Here is a 15,624-nt window from a genome sequence, read left to right on the forward strand (position 1 = left end):
CGGCACTGTGGCTCAGTGGTTAGCTCTGTCGCATCAAAGCAAGAAGGTTGCTGGTTTGAGTCCCGGCTGGGTCAGTTGGCATTTCTGTGTGGAGTTTGCATGTTCTCCCCATGTTGGTGTGGGTTTCCCCCACAGTCTAAAGACATGCGGTATACCTCTAAGTGAATTGAATGGATTAAGTTGCCCGTAGTGTGCAAGAATGAAAGTGTGTATGGGTGTTTCCCAGTACTGGGTTGCAGCTGGAAGGGCATCCGCTTTATAAAACATATGCTGGAATAGTTTTTTTGGTACAATATATTTATTATTTTTTTCAATTTGCATATCACAACAGATTGCACAATTACAGAACAATAATCATGAAGGCACAGCAAACTTTTTACCCCCGATTCTCCCTCCCAACAACCCATTCCCTTAAAAATAAATAAATAAAATAAAATACATAAAATAATACTAAATAAGTAAATAGATAAAATAAAAAAACTAATAAATAAATATAATAAAAAAGGGGGGAAGAGAAAAAAAAGAAGAAAAAAAGGGGGGATATGTTTAAATCAGGTAGTCTGTTTAGACCATGATACTTCCCATATTCCTAAGCTTGTTCTAGTTGTAGTAGACTGTCCACATTTACATTGTACTTTAGAAAGTTAGTAAAAGGTCTCCAGATATCTTCAAATACATTTTGTTTGTTTTTTTGACAATGTACGTGATCTTTTCTATTGACATATGTGATGCCATTTCTTTCTTTTCCAATTAAGAGCAATAATACTTTTAGCTTGTAATATGTTGGAATAGTTGGCGGTTCATTCCACTGTGACTTTCCTATAGTTTTGAATAATAACACAAGTTATGTCAAGCTATGTCTTAAAAATAATGTTTGTGTGTGTATTAAGTGGCATGTTGTCTTGAAAATAATAACAGTAACTCCCTCTATAGCTATTTTTAACTCTACATCTGCTCTTTCTCCAGACATTTGCCAAATTAAACCCCAAACTGCAGCCGATGATGGACTTGATCAAGGCTAATCGTGCCAAATGGGAAGAACTGCACCACAGACACCAGCGAATCAGCCAAGAAGCCAGCATCCCCGCTAGTCCAGATCACGCAGAAGTTTCTAGCAGCTGTAGCTGTGCAGAGCCCCTCCACTCCATCAGCTAACTGCAGAAACCTTCCCACAATGCACAACAGGATGAGTCTGATCACTTCAGACCAGCAGGCATTACCTCACTAGCGCCCTCCGTGGCCGTTTCAGCACTGCGTCTGAGTTTGAGTTCGATGCTGCACGTTTAGCTAGCGTCGACTCGGAGAATCTTAGGGATGTGTTTACGCCCGGGGAAGCTAATTGGCTGAATTAGCTACTTTAGGGCTAGCATGCTAACTCTGCTGTGCGTGTGAGCTACTTCCAGCAGGGACTGTTTGAGGAGATCGCTGCAGTATTATATAGCGTATTTTTTTCTCATTTGTAGCTTTATGTTGGATGAACACACACAGTTGCAAGAAAAAGTATGTGAACCCTTGGGATTACTTAAATTTCGGCATACATTTCAAAGAAGGTGTGTCCTGATCTTCATCTAAGTCACAACAATAGAGAAACACAGTCTGCTTCAACTAATCCCACACAATTATGAAAGGTTTCATGTTTTTATTGAACACAACATGTAACCGTTCACAGTTCAGGGTGGAAAACATATGCAAACCATTGGGTTTATTAACTTGTTGACCATCCTTTGGCAGCAATAAACTCAACCAAACTGTTTATGTAGTTGCAGATCAGACCTGCACCATGCTTAGGAGGGATTTTGGACCGTTCCTCTGTACAAATTTTCTGTTTCAATTCAGCAATTTTCCTGGGATGTCTGGCGTAAATCACTTTTTTGAGGTCATGCCACAGTATCTCAATCAGGTTAAGATCGGGACTCTGACTGGGCCACTCCAGAAGGAGTAATTTCTTCTGTTGAAGTCATTTTGGTTTACTTCTGTGCTTTGGGTCTTTGTCTTATTCTGAGTGCTCTTGTGTGCGAGACATGGATCACACAAGGCAATGCTTCTTGAGAACAGCAAAGTCAAAACTGCTGTGTGTTTTTTAACAGAGCAGGGCGGCTTTAACCAACACATCCAATCTCATCACATTGATTGGACTCCAGGTTGGCTCCAATTAGCTTTTAAGGAAGTCATTAACCTAGCGGTTCACATACTTTTTCCACACAAAATCTTAACATTCACAGTGTAGGGTGGAAAAAATATGTTTCCCATTGGGTAAAATAACTTGTTGACCCTCCTTTTGCAGCAATAAGCTCAACCAAACACTTCCTGTAGTTGCAGATCAGACCTGCGTAACGGTCAGGAGGGAATTTGGACCGTTCCTCTTTAAAAAACTGGTTAAATTCAGCAATTTTCCTGGGATGTCTGGCGTAAATCAATTTTTTGAGGTCATGCCACAGTATCTCAATCGGGTTAAGCTCAGGACTCTGACTGGGCCACTCCAGAAGGTGTATTTTCTTTTGTTTAAGTCATTTTGTCGTTGATTTACTTTAATGCTTTGGGTCTTTTTCTGAGAGCTCGTTTGTGCGAGACATGGATCACACAAGGCAACACAAAATGTAAACATTCACAGTCACAGTTGATGGTTTAAAAAGTATGCAAACCTTTGGTTTTTAATAACGAGTTGACCCTCCTTTGGCAGCAGTGGGCTCAACCAAACATTTCCTGTAGTTGCAGATCAGACCTGCATAGCAGTCAAGAGGGATTTTGGATCATTCCTTGTTACAAAACTGGTTCAACCCAGCTATATATTTAGTGTGATGTCTGGTGTGAATCCCTTTCTTGCAGTCATGGCACAGTATCTTAATCAGGTTGAGGTCAGGACTCTGACAGGGCCACTCCCGAAGGTGTATTTTCATCTGTTGAAGACATTCTGTTGTTGATTTACTTCTATGCTTTCGGTCATTGTCCTTTTCTAAGACCTCTTTTGAGTGAGACATGGATCACATCAGGCAATGCTTCATGACAATAGCAAAGTCAAAACTGCTGTGTGTTTCACATACTCCACCCTGCACTGTGAATGCTTATATGTTGTGTTCAATGAAAACATAACACAATATGTGTGTGGCATTAGTTTAAGCAATGTTTTTCTATTGTTGTACCTTCGATGAAGATCAGAACACATTTTCTGTCCAATTTAAGCCGAAAACCAAGTGATCCCAAAGGGTTGGCATACTTTTTCCTGCAACTGTATGGTGAGCACTGGAGCTGGGTTCTGTACTGTGCGTAAGTCATGTGAAGAAATGACTCTAGTTTTAGCTGATGTATTTATTTATTGGAGGATCGGGGCTTTGTGGAGCTCTTGGCAAATACTTGCACTGCAAATCCACTCCAGCGCTGTACTCTGTGCCTTGGTAAAACCCCCATGATAATGCATGCATCGACTTCACAGTTAGCTCTGGTTCATACTCTACGTCATTATGGAGTTCACACACACGAAAAACACCCTCAAAACTCAGTCAAAATAGTTCAATAAAATTTATGGTAAAAAAAAGTAGTGGAGACATTGTGTGGTAGTGGAGACATGTCTAATTTGATAGTAAACTCCCTTATCATTAATACACCACTACAGTGCTTCACTACTTTATACAATATGAATACAACAGTGTTTTGAAGTATTAACATCTACATTATATCTTTGTAATTCACAGAATTAAAGCCCACCAAAAGCAGGCGGCGATGAGAACGTCACATGATGGCCTGATCATGATTAGGCCTGTTTCTAACTTCAGACTGCACTTTTTGGTTTCATTAAAGGATTGTGCCTTTACCAAGATAAAAAAGCAACAACACATGCAAAACGCCCAGGCTTCATTTGCATTCAGAATCTCATTCTAGGAAAATTTTGTCAGCTGGAAAACTCTCACAAATCCTAAGACCAAGGAAATTTTACAGACCAAAAAGAATACAAAAGCAGGGCCTTTTAAGATTATTTTGCTTAAAACACATTTTCTGCTCAACTTGTCCAAATGTTTTGATTTTGATTTTGTTTGTACTTCTTATTATAATAGCATTATAACAATCCATTGTGGTCATCATTATTATTTTTCAAATATCTCAGAACTAATAGCGAAAGATTAAATGTTATCTTTAGGTGTCCTTGTTGCGGTGTTATCAATGTATTGAGTATTATTATTGAGCAATGTATCCCCATTATGGCTAGGGTTAGCAGACATCTACTTCTTTACCAATCCCTAAATTTACAGCTGTAACCATATCACTAAACCTCTTAATAACATTAACCAAACCCCTAAAACTATCACTAAAACTCCCTATAACCTTAACCAACCCTTAAAACTCACTAAAACTGACCATAACCAAGCCTTACAACATCACCAAAACTCCCCATAACCTTAACCAACCCTTAAAACTCACTAAAACTGACCATAACCAACCCTTACAACATCACCAAAACTCCCCATAACCTTAACCAACCCTTAAAACTCACTAAAACTGACCATAACCAAGCCTTACAACATCACCAAAACTCTCCATAACCTTAACCAACCCTTAAAACTCACTAAAACTGACCATAACCAACCCTTACAACATCACCAAAACTCCCCATAACCTTAACCAACCCTTAAAACTCACTAAAACTGACCATAACCAAGCCTTACAACATCACCAAAACTCTCCATAACCTTAACCAACCCTTAAAGCGATCTCTAAAACTCTCTCTAATCTTAAGCAACCCGTAAAACGATCACCAAAACTCTCCATAACCTTGACCAACCATTAAACTATCACTTAAACCCTCTCTAGCCTAAACCAACCCTTAAAAACTAGCTGTAAAAATATCCTTAACTTTAACCAACCTATAAAACTAACACCAAATCTCTCTAATCTTAACCATCCCTTAAAACTAGCCCTAAAACTCGTTCTAACCTTAACCAAGCCTTAAAACTAACACTAAAACTCTCTTTGACCATAACCAACCCTTACAACATCACCAGATTTCTCCATAACATTTACCAACCCGTAAAACGATCACTAAAACTCTTCATAACCTTGACCAACCCTTAAAACTGCTCCTAAAACTCTCCACAGCCTTGACCAGCCCTTAAAACTAACACTAAAACTCTCTCTAACCATAACCAACCCTTACAACATCACCAAAACTCTCCATAACCTTAACCAACCTTAAAACTAACACTAAAACTCTCTCTAACCATAAGCAACCTCTAAAACTATCTCTTAAACTCTCTAACCTTATCCAACCCTTACAACTATCACTAAAACTCCACATAACCTTAACCAACCCTTAACCAATCACTAAAACCCTCTCTAGCCTTAACCAACCCTTAAAACTAGCTGTAAACTTCTCCTTAACTTTAACCAACCTTTTAAACTAACTCTAAATCTCTCTAACCTTAACCAGACCTTAAAACCTGCCCTAAACTTCTCCTTCACTTTAACCAACCCTTAAAGTTATCATCATAACTCTACCTAACTTTAACCAACCCTTAATACTAACACTAAACCTCTCTCTGACCATAACCAACCCTTAAGACTATTACTAAAACTCTCCATAACCTTGACCAACCTTTAAAACTATCAATAAAACTCTTTATAACCTTGACCAGCCCTTAAAACTATCACTAAAACCCTATCTAACCTTAACCAACCCTTAAAACTAGCTGTAAACTTCTCCATAACTTTAACCAACCTTTAAAGTTATCATTAAAACTCTCCCTAACTTTATCCAACCCTTAATGCTAACACTAATTCTGTCTAACCATAACCAACCATTAAAACTAGCTGTAAACTTATCCTTAACTTTAACCAACCTTTATAACTAACATTAAATCTCTCAAACGTTAACCAACCCTTAAAACTTGCCCTAAACTTCTCCTTAAATTTAACCAACCCTTAAATTATCATTAAAAATTCTCCCTAACTTTATCCAACCCTTAATGCTAACACTAATTCTGTCTAACCATAACCCACCCCTTAAAACTAGCCTTAAAACTGTTCTATTCAAGTTGGAAAAAATAAACAAACCAAAATAAAGGTCCCGCCCCCTACTCAATATTCAATTTCAGTTAGAAGTATATAAGCATACAAAAGTACAAGTCCCGCCCCCTGCCTAATATTCTGCTATTTGTAACTTTTTGATTTAGTGGCTTAGTCGAATTCAAACGATCTCATTCGAACAATTGAGTAGGATTTGCTCATCCCCAATGAGGGTGGGGTTGGGTGCCACGCCTCTTTTTAAAAATCTTACATTTTCATACAAATTCACCACAAAACGTAAAATTCTCACATTTCCTCGTGAGATCAGGCTGGATATTTCAATATTGGGTTACAACATCCCATCATTTTAATAAAAGTAAACAAACATTCATTTAAATCAGATTTTTTTGGTATTTTTAATTGTTTTTTCCCATGATTCTTTGTGTCCTGAAGTGGACTTTGCTTTACTTCCTGCACTTTGATAATTGTGTTGTGAAACAGCCTCAAACAGACGGAGAGCGAAGTCAGTGTATCTGCATGAACAGGTGTTTGCTTCAGAGATCTGCTGTGCCTGCATGGAGCCAGGAACACTGTCATATTGTGGAACTGCGTTATTTTCCAATGTTTACATTACTCGCACTGATTTATTGGTTATTGGGATTTTTTAATCACTGTTTGGTTTTACTCTGAGGCATTATGTAATGAGGCTGTTCTTGTTCTCTTGGTTCAATATTTCTTTTGTCTGGCAGAGATTTCTCAAGACTGCTGAAGCATGATTGCTGGAAGTGTCCAGTTCAAATAAACGTGCTGCTAGTAATGAGCTGCGACTCGTGGTATTTTGTTAAAATTAGAACTCTGACCTAGAGGTGCCGTATTGGAATAATCTGATATTGTAATTGTATGTAATATTTTATTTTCTGCAATATGAATACAGTTTCACAAGATGGTTTTAGTTTTCTGAGGAGTCTAACGGCTCGTTTCCACTGAGTGGTACGGTACAGTACGGTTCGGTACGCTTTAATGGCCGTTTTCACTGTCAACAGGTACCAAAAAAGCAGAGGTGTATAGTAACAAAGTAGAACTACTTCACTACTGTACTTAAGTACTAAAAGGCAGTATCTGTACTCTACTGGAGGACTGTTTTTTCTCCCTCTTCTACTTTTACTTCAGCACATATTTTCCATCAGTTTAATATCTTAATACTAATACTTAATTTTTTTTAATGTGCTGCATCGTTACTCGTTACTAGGGGTGTCAAAATGATGTATATCAATTCAGTAATAGATCAACACCGGTTATTATGTACTGACGTCATTTATCTGCTATGCGCGATGTCGCAATACTATGGCGAAGGAAACGAGTAAATAACACTCTTACTATAATGAAGGCGACAGCACACGAGCCGCTATTTCACTACTACAGAGAAATGCTGTAAAACTCCATCTTTACCCTCTCTCTCACTTTGGCCTGTTTGTGAGGTAACTTGTCCTCTTCTCTTGGCTGTAAAGCGATACTTGTGGATCCAGACATGAGCGTGCCTGAGGTGCGAGTTTTCTCCACTGTGTCTATTATGGATTACCTGTGATAACCGCATATTATGCGCATACAGACTGTAACTGCGACTGTTCTTGCCATCATCGTTGAACAGCGCTTTCAGTTCTAAAGCCAATTGCAGCCCTTTCTGTTGAGCAGGAGAAAACAATGACCAGTCATAGAGGTGTAAGACTTCGCCTGTCAGCGCTCAAAAAGCAATCGGGATCATATTTACATGAGTTTATTTGCTATAAATTATAATTATTAAAGAACAAAATTATATTACAAATAATATATAAATATATATATAGATTCAAAAAAAAAAACTCGTGTTGTGAAGAAAAAATCTAACTATGTATGGAAAGCATCGTCAATGCACCTTGATATCAAATTGAACCGAATCAATGGCATGATAATCCTAACCAAACCAAATCATGAGACCAGTGTAGATTCAAACCTCCAGGGATGGACTGGGACAAAAATTCAGCCCTAGCACTATAGCCACACCAGCCCACATTACAATACGTACTGTTTGTTTGACATTCTTGTCAGATTTTGATTATGTCCGCGTAACTTTTGATCGAGTCGGCCCCTCTCGAAACTATCACCGATTGGGCCAAATGCTTAACATTTACTATTATTATTACTATTATTACCATCATCAACGTCATCATAATATTCACATGTTGCACGAGATAAAAGCTGCCTGCATGTAAAAACAATACATATAAAAAATAATAATAAAACAAAAAATAAAAATAAAAAACTGACCGGCTCACATTTAAAAAAATAGTCCGGCCCTTCTAGCATTTGCCAGAATTGCCAAATGGCCAGTCTGCCCCTGCAAACCTCTACTCCTTACAATTATAGACCTTGTTCACGCTGCTGCATTGAGGGCGCCAGAGTGACCAGCGTCTTCCAATAGAATGTTTAGAACTTCCGTTTACAGCGTTTACAACCGGTAATTTGCGATCCACAAATGGGTTTTAATAGCGCTTTGAGTGGGTTATGGAGTGTTTTTGTGACACAACTTTGAAAGGAGTGTGTTAAAGCCGTTTTAATCTGTCAGATCTGTGGTTCAAGCGCCAGAGAAAAACAGTATCGTAGGCCATGTTTCTTTTCGTTCTGCTTAATCACGTGCCTCAAAAAAAGATATTTAAAATAAACAAAACAATATGATGTGATTTGACTGCTTTCTATAATAACTACATTACACAATACTTCGTCACCTTAGAATTATAAGGTTCTATCTGTGTTCTTAATGATTTTGAGATATTGGGTTTCAAAGTTTTTGCATTCCATAGCAAAGAGTATGTGTAACATTTGTTTTTTGAAATCAAAGGTCTTAAAATGTGAATAACATAAAAAAAAACATCCCATAATGTAAATAAGTTGTCATTTAATAAGAATATGTTAATAACTAAATTTTGACGAAAATGTCAGATAGAACCTTATAATTCTAAGGTGATGACTTGTACTTTTACTTTCAGTACTTGAGTAGAAAATTTTAAAATACTTGAGTACAAAAAATGTTGAATAGTTCAGTACTTCCACTGAAGTGTGGTGCTTAAAGAGCACTTCAACTTCTACTCAGGTCACTTTCTTTTTTGATAGAGCACTTGTAGTTTTACTTAAGTCTGGGTCTCTAGTACTTTATACATGTCTGGTAGTAGGCGATTTCGGATGCACCAATGCTTTGTTTCGCTCGTCAGACAAAAAAAAAAAAACACAAAATACTTTCAATAAAGACAGAAGAGTCGAGGTGTAAAACGTTCAGACATGTTCTGTTAATTTATTGCACAAACAGCGTTTGACAAAAAAAATAAACGTACTCCGATATTAAACACATGATCAAGAAAAACAAATCTGCAGAGAGATGGAGGAACATCATTATAGTCACACTGAACTCTTGTTTAATGCGCTTCTGGTTTGATGCCGAAAGCGTTCAGGATTAAACTCCAGATCCTTCATCTGCATTTCAGCCCCTTCAGAAACACATACAGGACAATATAAATGCGTCTTCTGACACTTCAGAAAGTCTTCGTGTCGACTGGGAAAACGAGGAGCTGCGGGACGTCTGAAAATCCACACCCCGCATCATTTCTGGAGGCTTCAACATTTTACAAAAGTGCTCCCGTTAGTTAGTAAAGTGAGAAGTCTAAACCCTGATCGAGACGATACACACACAGCATTAAAGACGAGACGTTAATCTGTTATTACACATTCACACTCTTTCTTTCATTACACTGTTATTAAAATATCGATCCGTAAATTAGCAGTTTTCAGTGTTCTGCGATTCTTGTCGATTTGGGCAAACATTAATCGCGATTTACTGCATCCAAAATAAAAGTTTGTTTTGACACAATAAATGAGTTATATATATTTATGCAACAGGTCTGTCTGGTTCTCGAATCTAATTGGCTGATAGCCATGTCATTAAAGCAGTATCAGCTGTCGTACAGCCTCTTCACCCTTGTGTATTACTCCGCCCACACAGAATAACAGCAGATCAATAAACTCACTACAGCTTGAGAAATATTGCAGCTGTTGGACAACATCATGTACTGTTGAGGCTTTTTCGGTGAGGATGTAGTTGTTTAGATTTTAACTATGCAGTTTATTTATAAGGATAGTGCCTACTTTAAATATTTATAATTTTGGAGATTCAGTTCTTCGGCATCCATCATGCCCCATACACACGGGGCTTTAGTGTCAACGCATCAGGCGTTGCTGAACTGCATTGTGGATCCGTCATCCGTCAGCTCACTGCAAAAGTTGGGACTTGCTCAGCTTTTCAAGCGCCGATGGAAGCATCAGCCAATCAGATCACTGTATGCAAATACACCAGCTCAGACAGTGGCCTCTTACTGACTAATTTCATTGGCTGACGCTGCTATGATGATCGCGTCAGCCCTAACTTCAGACACGCCCTCTGTCAAGCGCTGACGCTGAAGCCCCTTGTGAATGCAGCGTCAGCCTGTCATACTAAGCAGAGCAAAGACGTTTGGCGTTCCAGCCACAAGATGGCGACCGCATAATAATCAATTAAGAGATAAAAACTCAGCAAAAAATTAAAACTACAGCGGATCAAATCATTTTAGAACAGGTAAGTGACATTCTAAGTCGATCTCTCTCTTTTGTATGCTGTATTGCTGTATTTATACCATAGTAATCTGCTAGTGTTAGCTTTGCTTTGGCTTTTTTGGGGTTAATTACTGTGACCTAATTATTGTGAGAGAAATACTGGGAGATATCCCTGTAGACTGATGGCATTTCATGCGGTTCAGCCTTATAATCTTAGTAAATCAGCTGTATTATCATCATTAGACATTACGCTAGAGAATCACTCAATCACTAGCTGTAAAGTGACGTTGGTGAATTAGTAACGCTTCTGCTGTTCTGATGTCAGCTTCAGATGTGAATGAATGGCGGAGGAAAGTTAAACATTCACATCAGGGTTGTTGAGAGTCTCCGTGTTTGATTTTCTTTTTTATATACACATTTATGCCGTCAAACTGTTGTATTAAAGCAATGTCATACTTGTAGCAGTGCGATATGGCTGTAAATCGACACTGGTGGGACAATAAGGCACTCAATCTGCAGCCTCCAGCCAATGCATGCCTCCCACCAGTGCCGATATAAAGCCATAACGCACTGCTACTCGTGTGATATTGCTCTTTATGTATATGTGATAGAACTAATCTATGCAATATTTTTTGTCAAATACACTGAAAAAAAATATTCAAAGATGATTCCTTGGATTTATTCAATTTTTTTACGTTAAGTGGTTGTAAACAATTTATTTGTGCTGAATTTAAACAAACAAATTCAATTGAACATTATTAAACTTAATTTGTTTGTTTAAATTCAACACAAATAAATTATTTGCAACAGTTCTGCATGAAACACTTTTTTTCAGTGCTCGAATTAAGCTGCGGTCACACTAGAGTTTGTGCAAGCGAAGTTTTGTCATACGACGCTGTGAATAGGGGCGGGATTAAACAAAATGATTAGACATTTAAAAAGCGAGCGATTGGTCCATATTTTAAATTTCTGTCTGGAGAGGTCATGATCCTCGATTAGTCTCACGCAGTCAAAGGAAGCAATTTTGCCGGTCAGAGTTCACCAAGCTTAAACTTCGCAACACAGCAAACTGCAGAACTCGTCGCACGAACTTGCGTTTCCTCTCTAATGCATTCGCATGCATATGAATGGAAGTCCATGGGGAGAAAAGTGCAGTGTGACCGCAGCTTCAAACATTTATTTAAATTGATAATTAGATCATTTAATCAATTGAGTTGATCATTTTAAATTAAATTGATAATAATAATTATTAAATTAATAAAATAATTATTAAATTTATCATTTGAATTGATCATTTGTATATATTTTTATATAAAGATAAACAAACATTTACTCAAATATATGCAAGCATTTACAGCTATACACAATACATATATTCAATTATTGAATATTACATGTCAAAAAAACCTTTTATTTTGAAAGTGTTTGATGATAAATTTTTGCCCAGCACTAGTTTTTATGCTTTGAATTTCATTATTAGACCTTAATATTTTCTCAAATTTTTTTTTGATGTTGAAATGTTTTTAAAAAAATAACTTGTATTGAATTGTTTACTAGTTTGAAGTGCTGTATTGTGTGTGTTGGTGTTGTATATTACACTACAAAAACCTGGTAATAATTTTACAGACTTATTTCTCTAGATATGATTTATTATACAATATATTGTTTTAAAAATGTGTTTTGTTTCTACTAAAATGTCAGTAAAAGTCACTTTTAAGCAAAGTAAGATTTTCAACACCAAAAGTTGACAGAGCAGAAATAAAGATCCAATAATGTAATCAATAACTGTAAATTAACAGCTGTGAATCACAAATTATGAAAACTGTTAATTAACGAATGTTTTTAGTAGTGAAAGGGGCAGTTCACACAGAAATGCACTGTAAAAGTTATCTGTGAAGTCTATGCTGTCTATGGAGAGCTCCAGAATTTCATCTAACACATCTTAACTTGTGTTCAGAAGGCAAATGAAGCATCATTGGGTTTGAAACTACATGAGGAAGAGTAATCAATAACAAGATTTGGATTTCAGTGTGAACGAACCCTTGAAAGTGACGAGTGAATTCAGTGATGGCAGTGTTTGCGGCAGTTTTAATGTGTAGAAATGCAAATGAGATATGTTAAAGGTATAGTTCACACAAAAATGAACATTTTACAAACTGTTTACCCTACTTCAAGTGGTTTCAAGTGAGTTTCTTTCTTCTGTTGAACACAATGTGAGAAACATGTAACCATTGACTTCCATAGAAGGAAAAACCAATGGAAGTCAATGGTTACCGGTTTCCAACATTTTTCAAAATATCTTCTTTTGTGTTCAACTGAAGAAAGAAACTCAAACAGGTTTGTGACTAATGAATGATGGGTAAATGATGTCAAAAATGTTCATTTTTAAGTGAACTACCCCTTTAAATGAACATTTTTCAATTTAATCTTTTTTCCTGGTCACCACAATGGTCGTCTAGAAAAAGAGCAGCTTGAACATTTTTCCAAATATCGCTGGATTTAAAACAACATACGAGGGAGAAAATGAGAGGGAATGAACGATTTCTTTAAAAGAAAGAAACATCTTCTGCATCTTGTGAAATATTGGAGAAATTTCGGACTTGTGGGAAATGAACTGGAGTAAATCAAACACACTTCTACACGAGGTTAAATGATGTAACAGTCACAATATAACGTTTTTAGATCAGATCTCTGGCTTTTTGCATACGTTGTGTTAAAAAAAATACAATTTGTGGACCGCACGTATACTCTCCAAGCATGATGTTGGTGTGTTAATGTACAGATGTGTGTGTGTGTGTGTGTGTGTGTGGAAGAAGATGCTGCTGACAGTCTTTGGTAGAAACATGAGGACAGATTTGAGCAGATTTTCAGCATCTCACTCATACACAACAATACTGAATCTCACAACAACATATCTGGCACATATTTCCTCCACATCGAATCAAAAGGAGAGAAAAAACAACACATTTCTGTTTTTATATACATATATTCACTGTAAAGTTTCCGTATTTTATGTGTTTTCTGCTTTATTTGCCGTTGTGAATTGCATTTTGGGATGTTGATCTCTGCTCTGTCGACTTTTGACGTAAATTCAACTCTACAGTTTAACAAAGTGAAGAAATACGTCTGTAAAATAACAGAAAATGTGCTGCAGTTTATTACAAGGTTTTTGCAGCATCAAAAAACAACACCAACACAGACTATATATACAACTTTAAACTATTAAAAATGGCAATAAAAGCCTCCTTTCTGAACTCTTCAAGGTTAAATGTTATTGGAAGAAAGATCAAGAACACACAATGCAATTCTAAAGCAGAAATAAATGGGGAAAAATAATAAAAACAAATCACAAAATTCAGAAAACTGCTCATTTACGGACAGTTTTTACAGTGTATGTCATTTTTTACTTTTGATCGCTAACAGGTTTGGGAAGACATTGGAGAGAAAAATATTATGAAATACAGTTGAAGTCAGAATTATTAGCCCCCTTTCAATTTCTCTTTTTTTTTTAAATATTTCCCAAATGATGTTTAACAGAGCAAGGAAATGTTCACAGTATGTCTGATAATATTTGTTCTTCTGGAGAAAGTCTTATTTGTTTTATTTCGGCTAGAATAAAAGCAGTTTTTACATTTTTTAACACCATTTTAAGGTCAATATTATTCGCCCCTTTAAGCTATATTTGTTTTCGATAGTCTACAGAACAAACCACTGTTATACAATGACTTGCCTAATTACCCTAACCTGACAAGTTAACCTAATTAATCTAGTTACACTGCAAAAAAATGCTTTTACTTAGACTTTTGTCTTGTTTCTAGTCCAAACATCTAAAAATTCTTATATCAAGAAGCATTTTATAGGCAAGCAAAATATTTGTCTTGTTTTCAGAAATATGCCAAAATTAGGGAGTTTTTCCATAAAACAAGCTGAATAATCCACCAATGGGGTGAGCAAAATAATCTTGTTTTTCCTTTTGACATAAGATTCTTTTGCTCACCCCATTGGTGGATTATTCAGCTTGTTTTAAGGGAAAACTCAATTTTGGCTGATTATATCTTAAAATAAGACAATATGTTTTGCTTGTCTAGAAAATTCTGCTTGATGTAAGAGTTTTTAGATATATGGACCAGAAACAAGACAAAAAATCTAAGTAAGAAAAGCATTTTTTGCATGCAGTTTAAGCCTTTAAATGTCACTTTAAGCTGTATAGAAGTGTCTTGAAGAATATCTAGTCTAATATTATTTACTGTCATCATGACAAAGAGAAAATAAATCAGTTATTAGAGATGAGTTAATAAAACTATTATGATTAGAAATGTGCTGACAAGAAAATAAACAAGCGGCCTAATAATTCTGACTTCAACTGTATATAGTAATAAAAAATAATAATAATAATAAACTGTATATTTGATGCCATTTGTAAATGTTCAGTTTCTCAGAGCTTACTGTATTAGGTTTGGATCTATATTGCAAAACAAAACACAAATTACAAAGTCATAAAATCCAGAGAAACTGCTTTATATTGCTATATTTAATAATACACTACCTGACAAAAGTCTTGTCGCCAATGAAAGTTTTATGAACAGCAAATAATAACTTCTAGTTGATCATTTGGTATCAGAAGTGTCTTATATTAAAGGTAAAGGCCTCTAGATTTTGCTTATTTGAGCACAATAAATCTGATCATGCCTTGATTATTAATGATTTGATTAGGACAGTAAGCTCTGACTCTGCTTAAAGTGTCATCACTGAACAGAAATAATGTCCAGTATAGAATATAAAGTCCTGCTGCAGTGGAGACAGAATGAATATTGTGTCTGACTCCATCATGAGCTTGGAGGACTGCATCCATACATCTCTGACATGACTCACATCACTGATTAATAAAGTCATCTGGAATGAAGAAGAAAGCCTTCTTGCAGGACTCCCAGAGCTCATCAGGATCCTCTGGAATCATCTTCAACGCCTCCTCCATCTTAGCCCAGACATGCTCAATAATGTTCATGTCTGGTG

At 36.5% G+C, this 15,624-nt stretch overlaps 1 protein-coding gene and 1 long non-coding RNA gene across 3 annotated transcripts in view; one reads left to right on the top strand and one right to left on the bottom strand.

The window, feature by feature from the left end:
• The window catches only part of pde11a (phosphodiesterase 11a), a 75,134-nt gene extending 68,320 nt beyond the window's left edge, over positions 1–6,814 (top strand). The window contains exons 20-21 of one of the 2 annotated variants that reach the window (XR_015499060.1): positions 967–4,359; positions 4,653–6,814. Coding sequence is in view for 1 of the 2 variants with exons in the window: in XM_087267423.1 (XP_087123549.1) it covers positions 967–1,155 (189 nt within the window). In the remaining variant the exon portion in view is untranslated. Of the gene's footprint in view, positions 1–966 lie in introns of both variants that reach the window. The other variant, XM_087267423.1, reaches the window with a different exon arrangement.
• A 2,478-nt stretch (positions 6,815–9,292) lies between these two features.
• LOC147835198 (uncharacterized) lies at positions 9,293–11,864 on the bottom strand. The gene is made up of 2 exons (XR_015499151.1): positions 11,183–11,864; positions 9,293–11,099 (listed from the first exon to the last, which is right to left on the bottom strand). It is a non-coding gene; the product is annotated as an uncharacterized LOC147835198 (long non-coding RNA).
• Between the last annotated feature and the right edge of the window lie 3,760 nt (positions 11,865–15,624).

This window comes from Danio rerio, chromosome 9 (assembly GCF_052040795.2).
Source record: "Danio rerio strain M-AB ecotype USA chromosome 9, GRCz13ab, whole genome shotgun sequence".
NCBI classification, from domain to species: domain Eukaryota; kingdom Metazoa; phylum Chordata; class Actinopteri; order Cypriniformes; family Danionidae; genus Danio; species Danio rerio.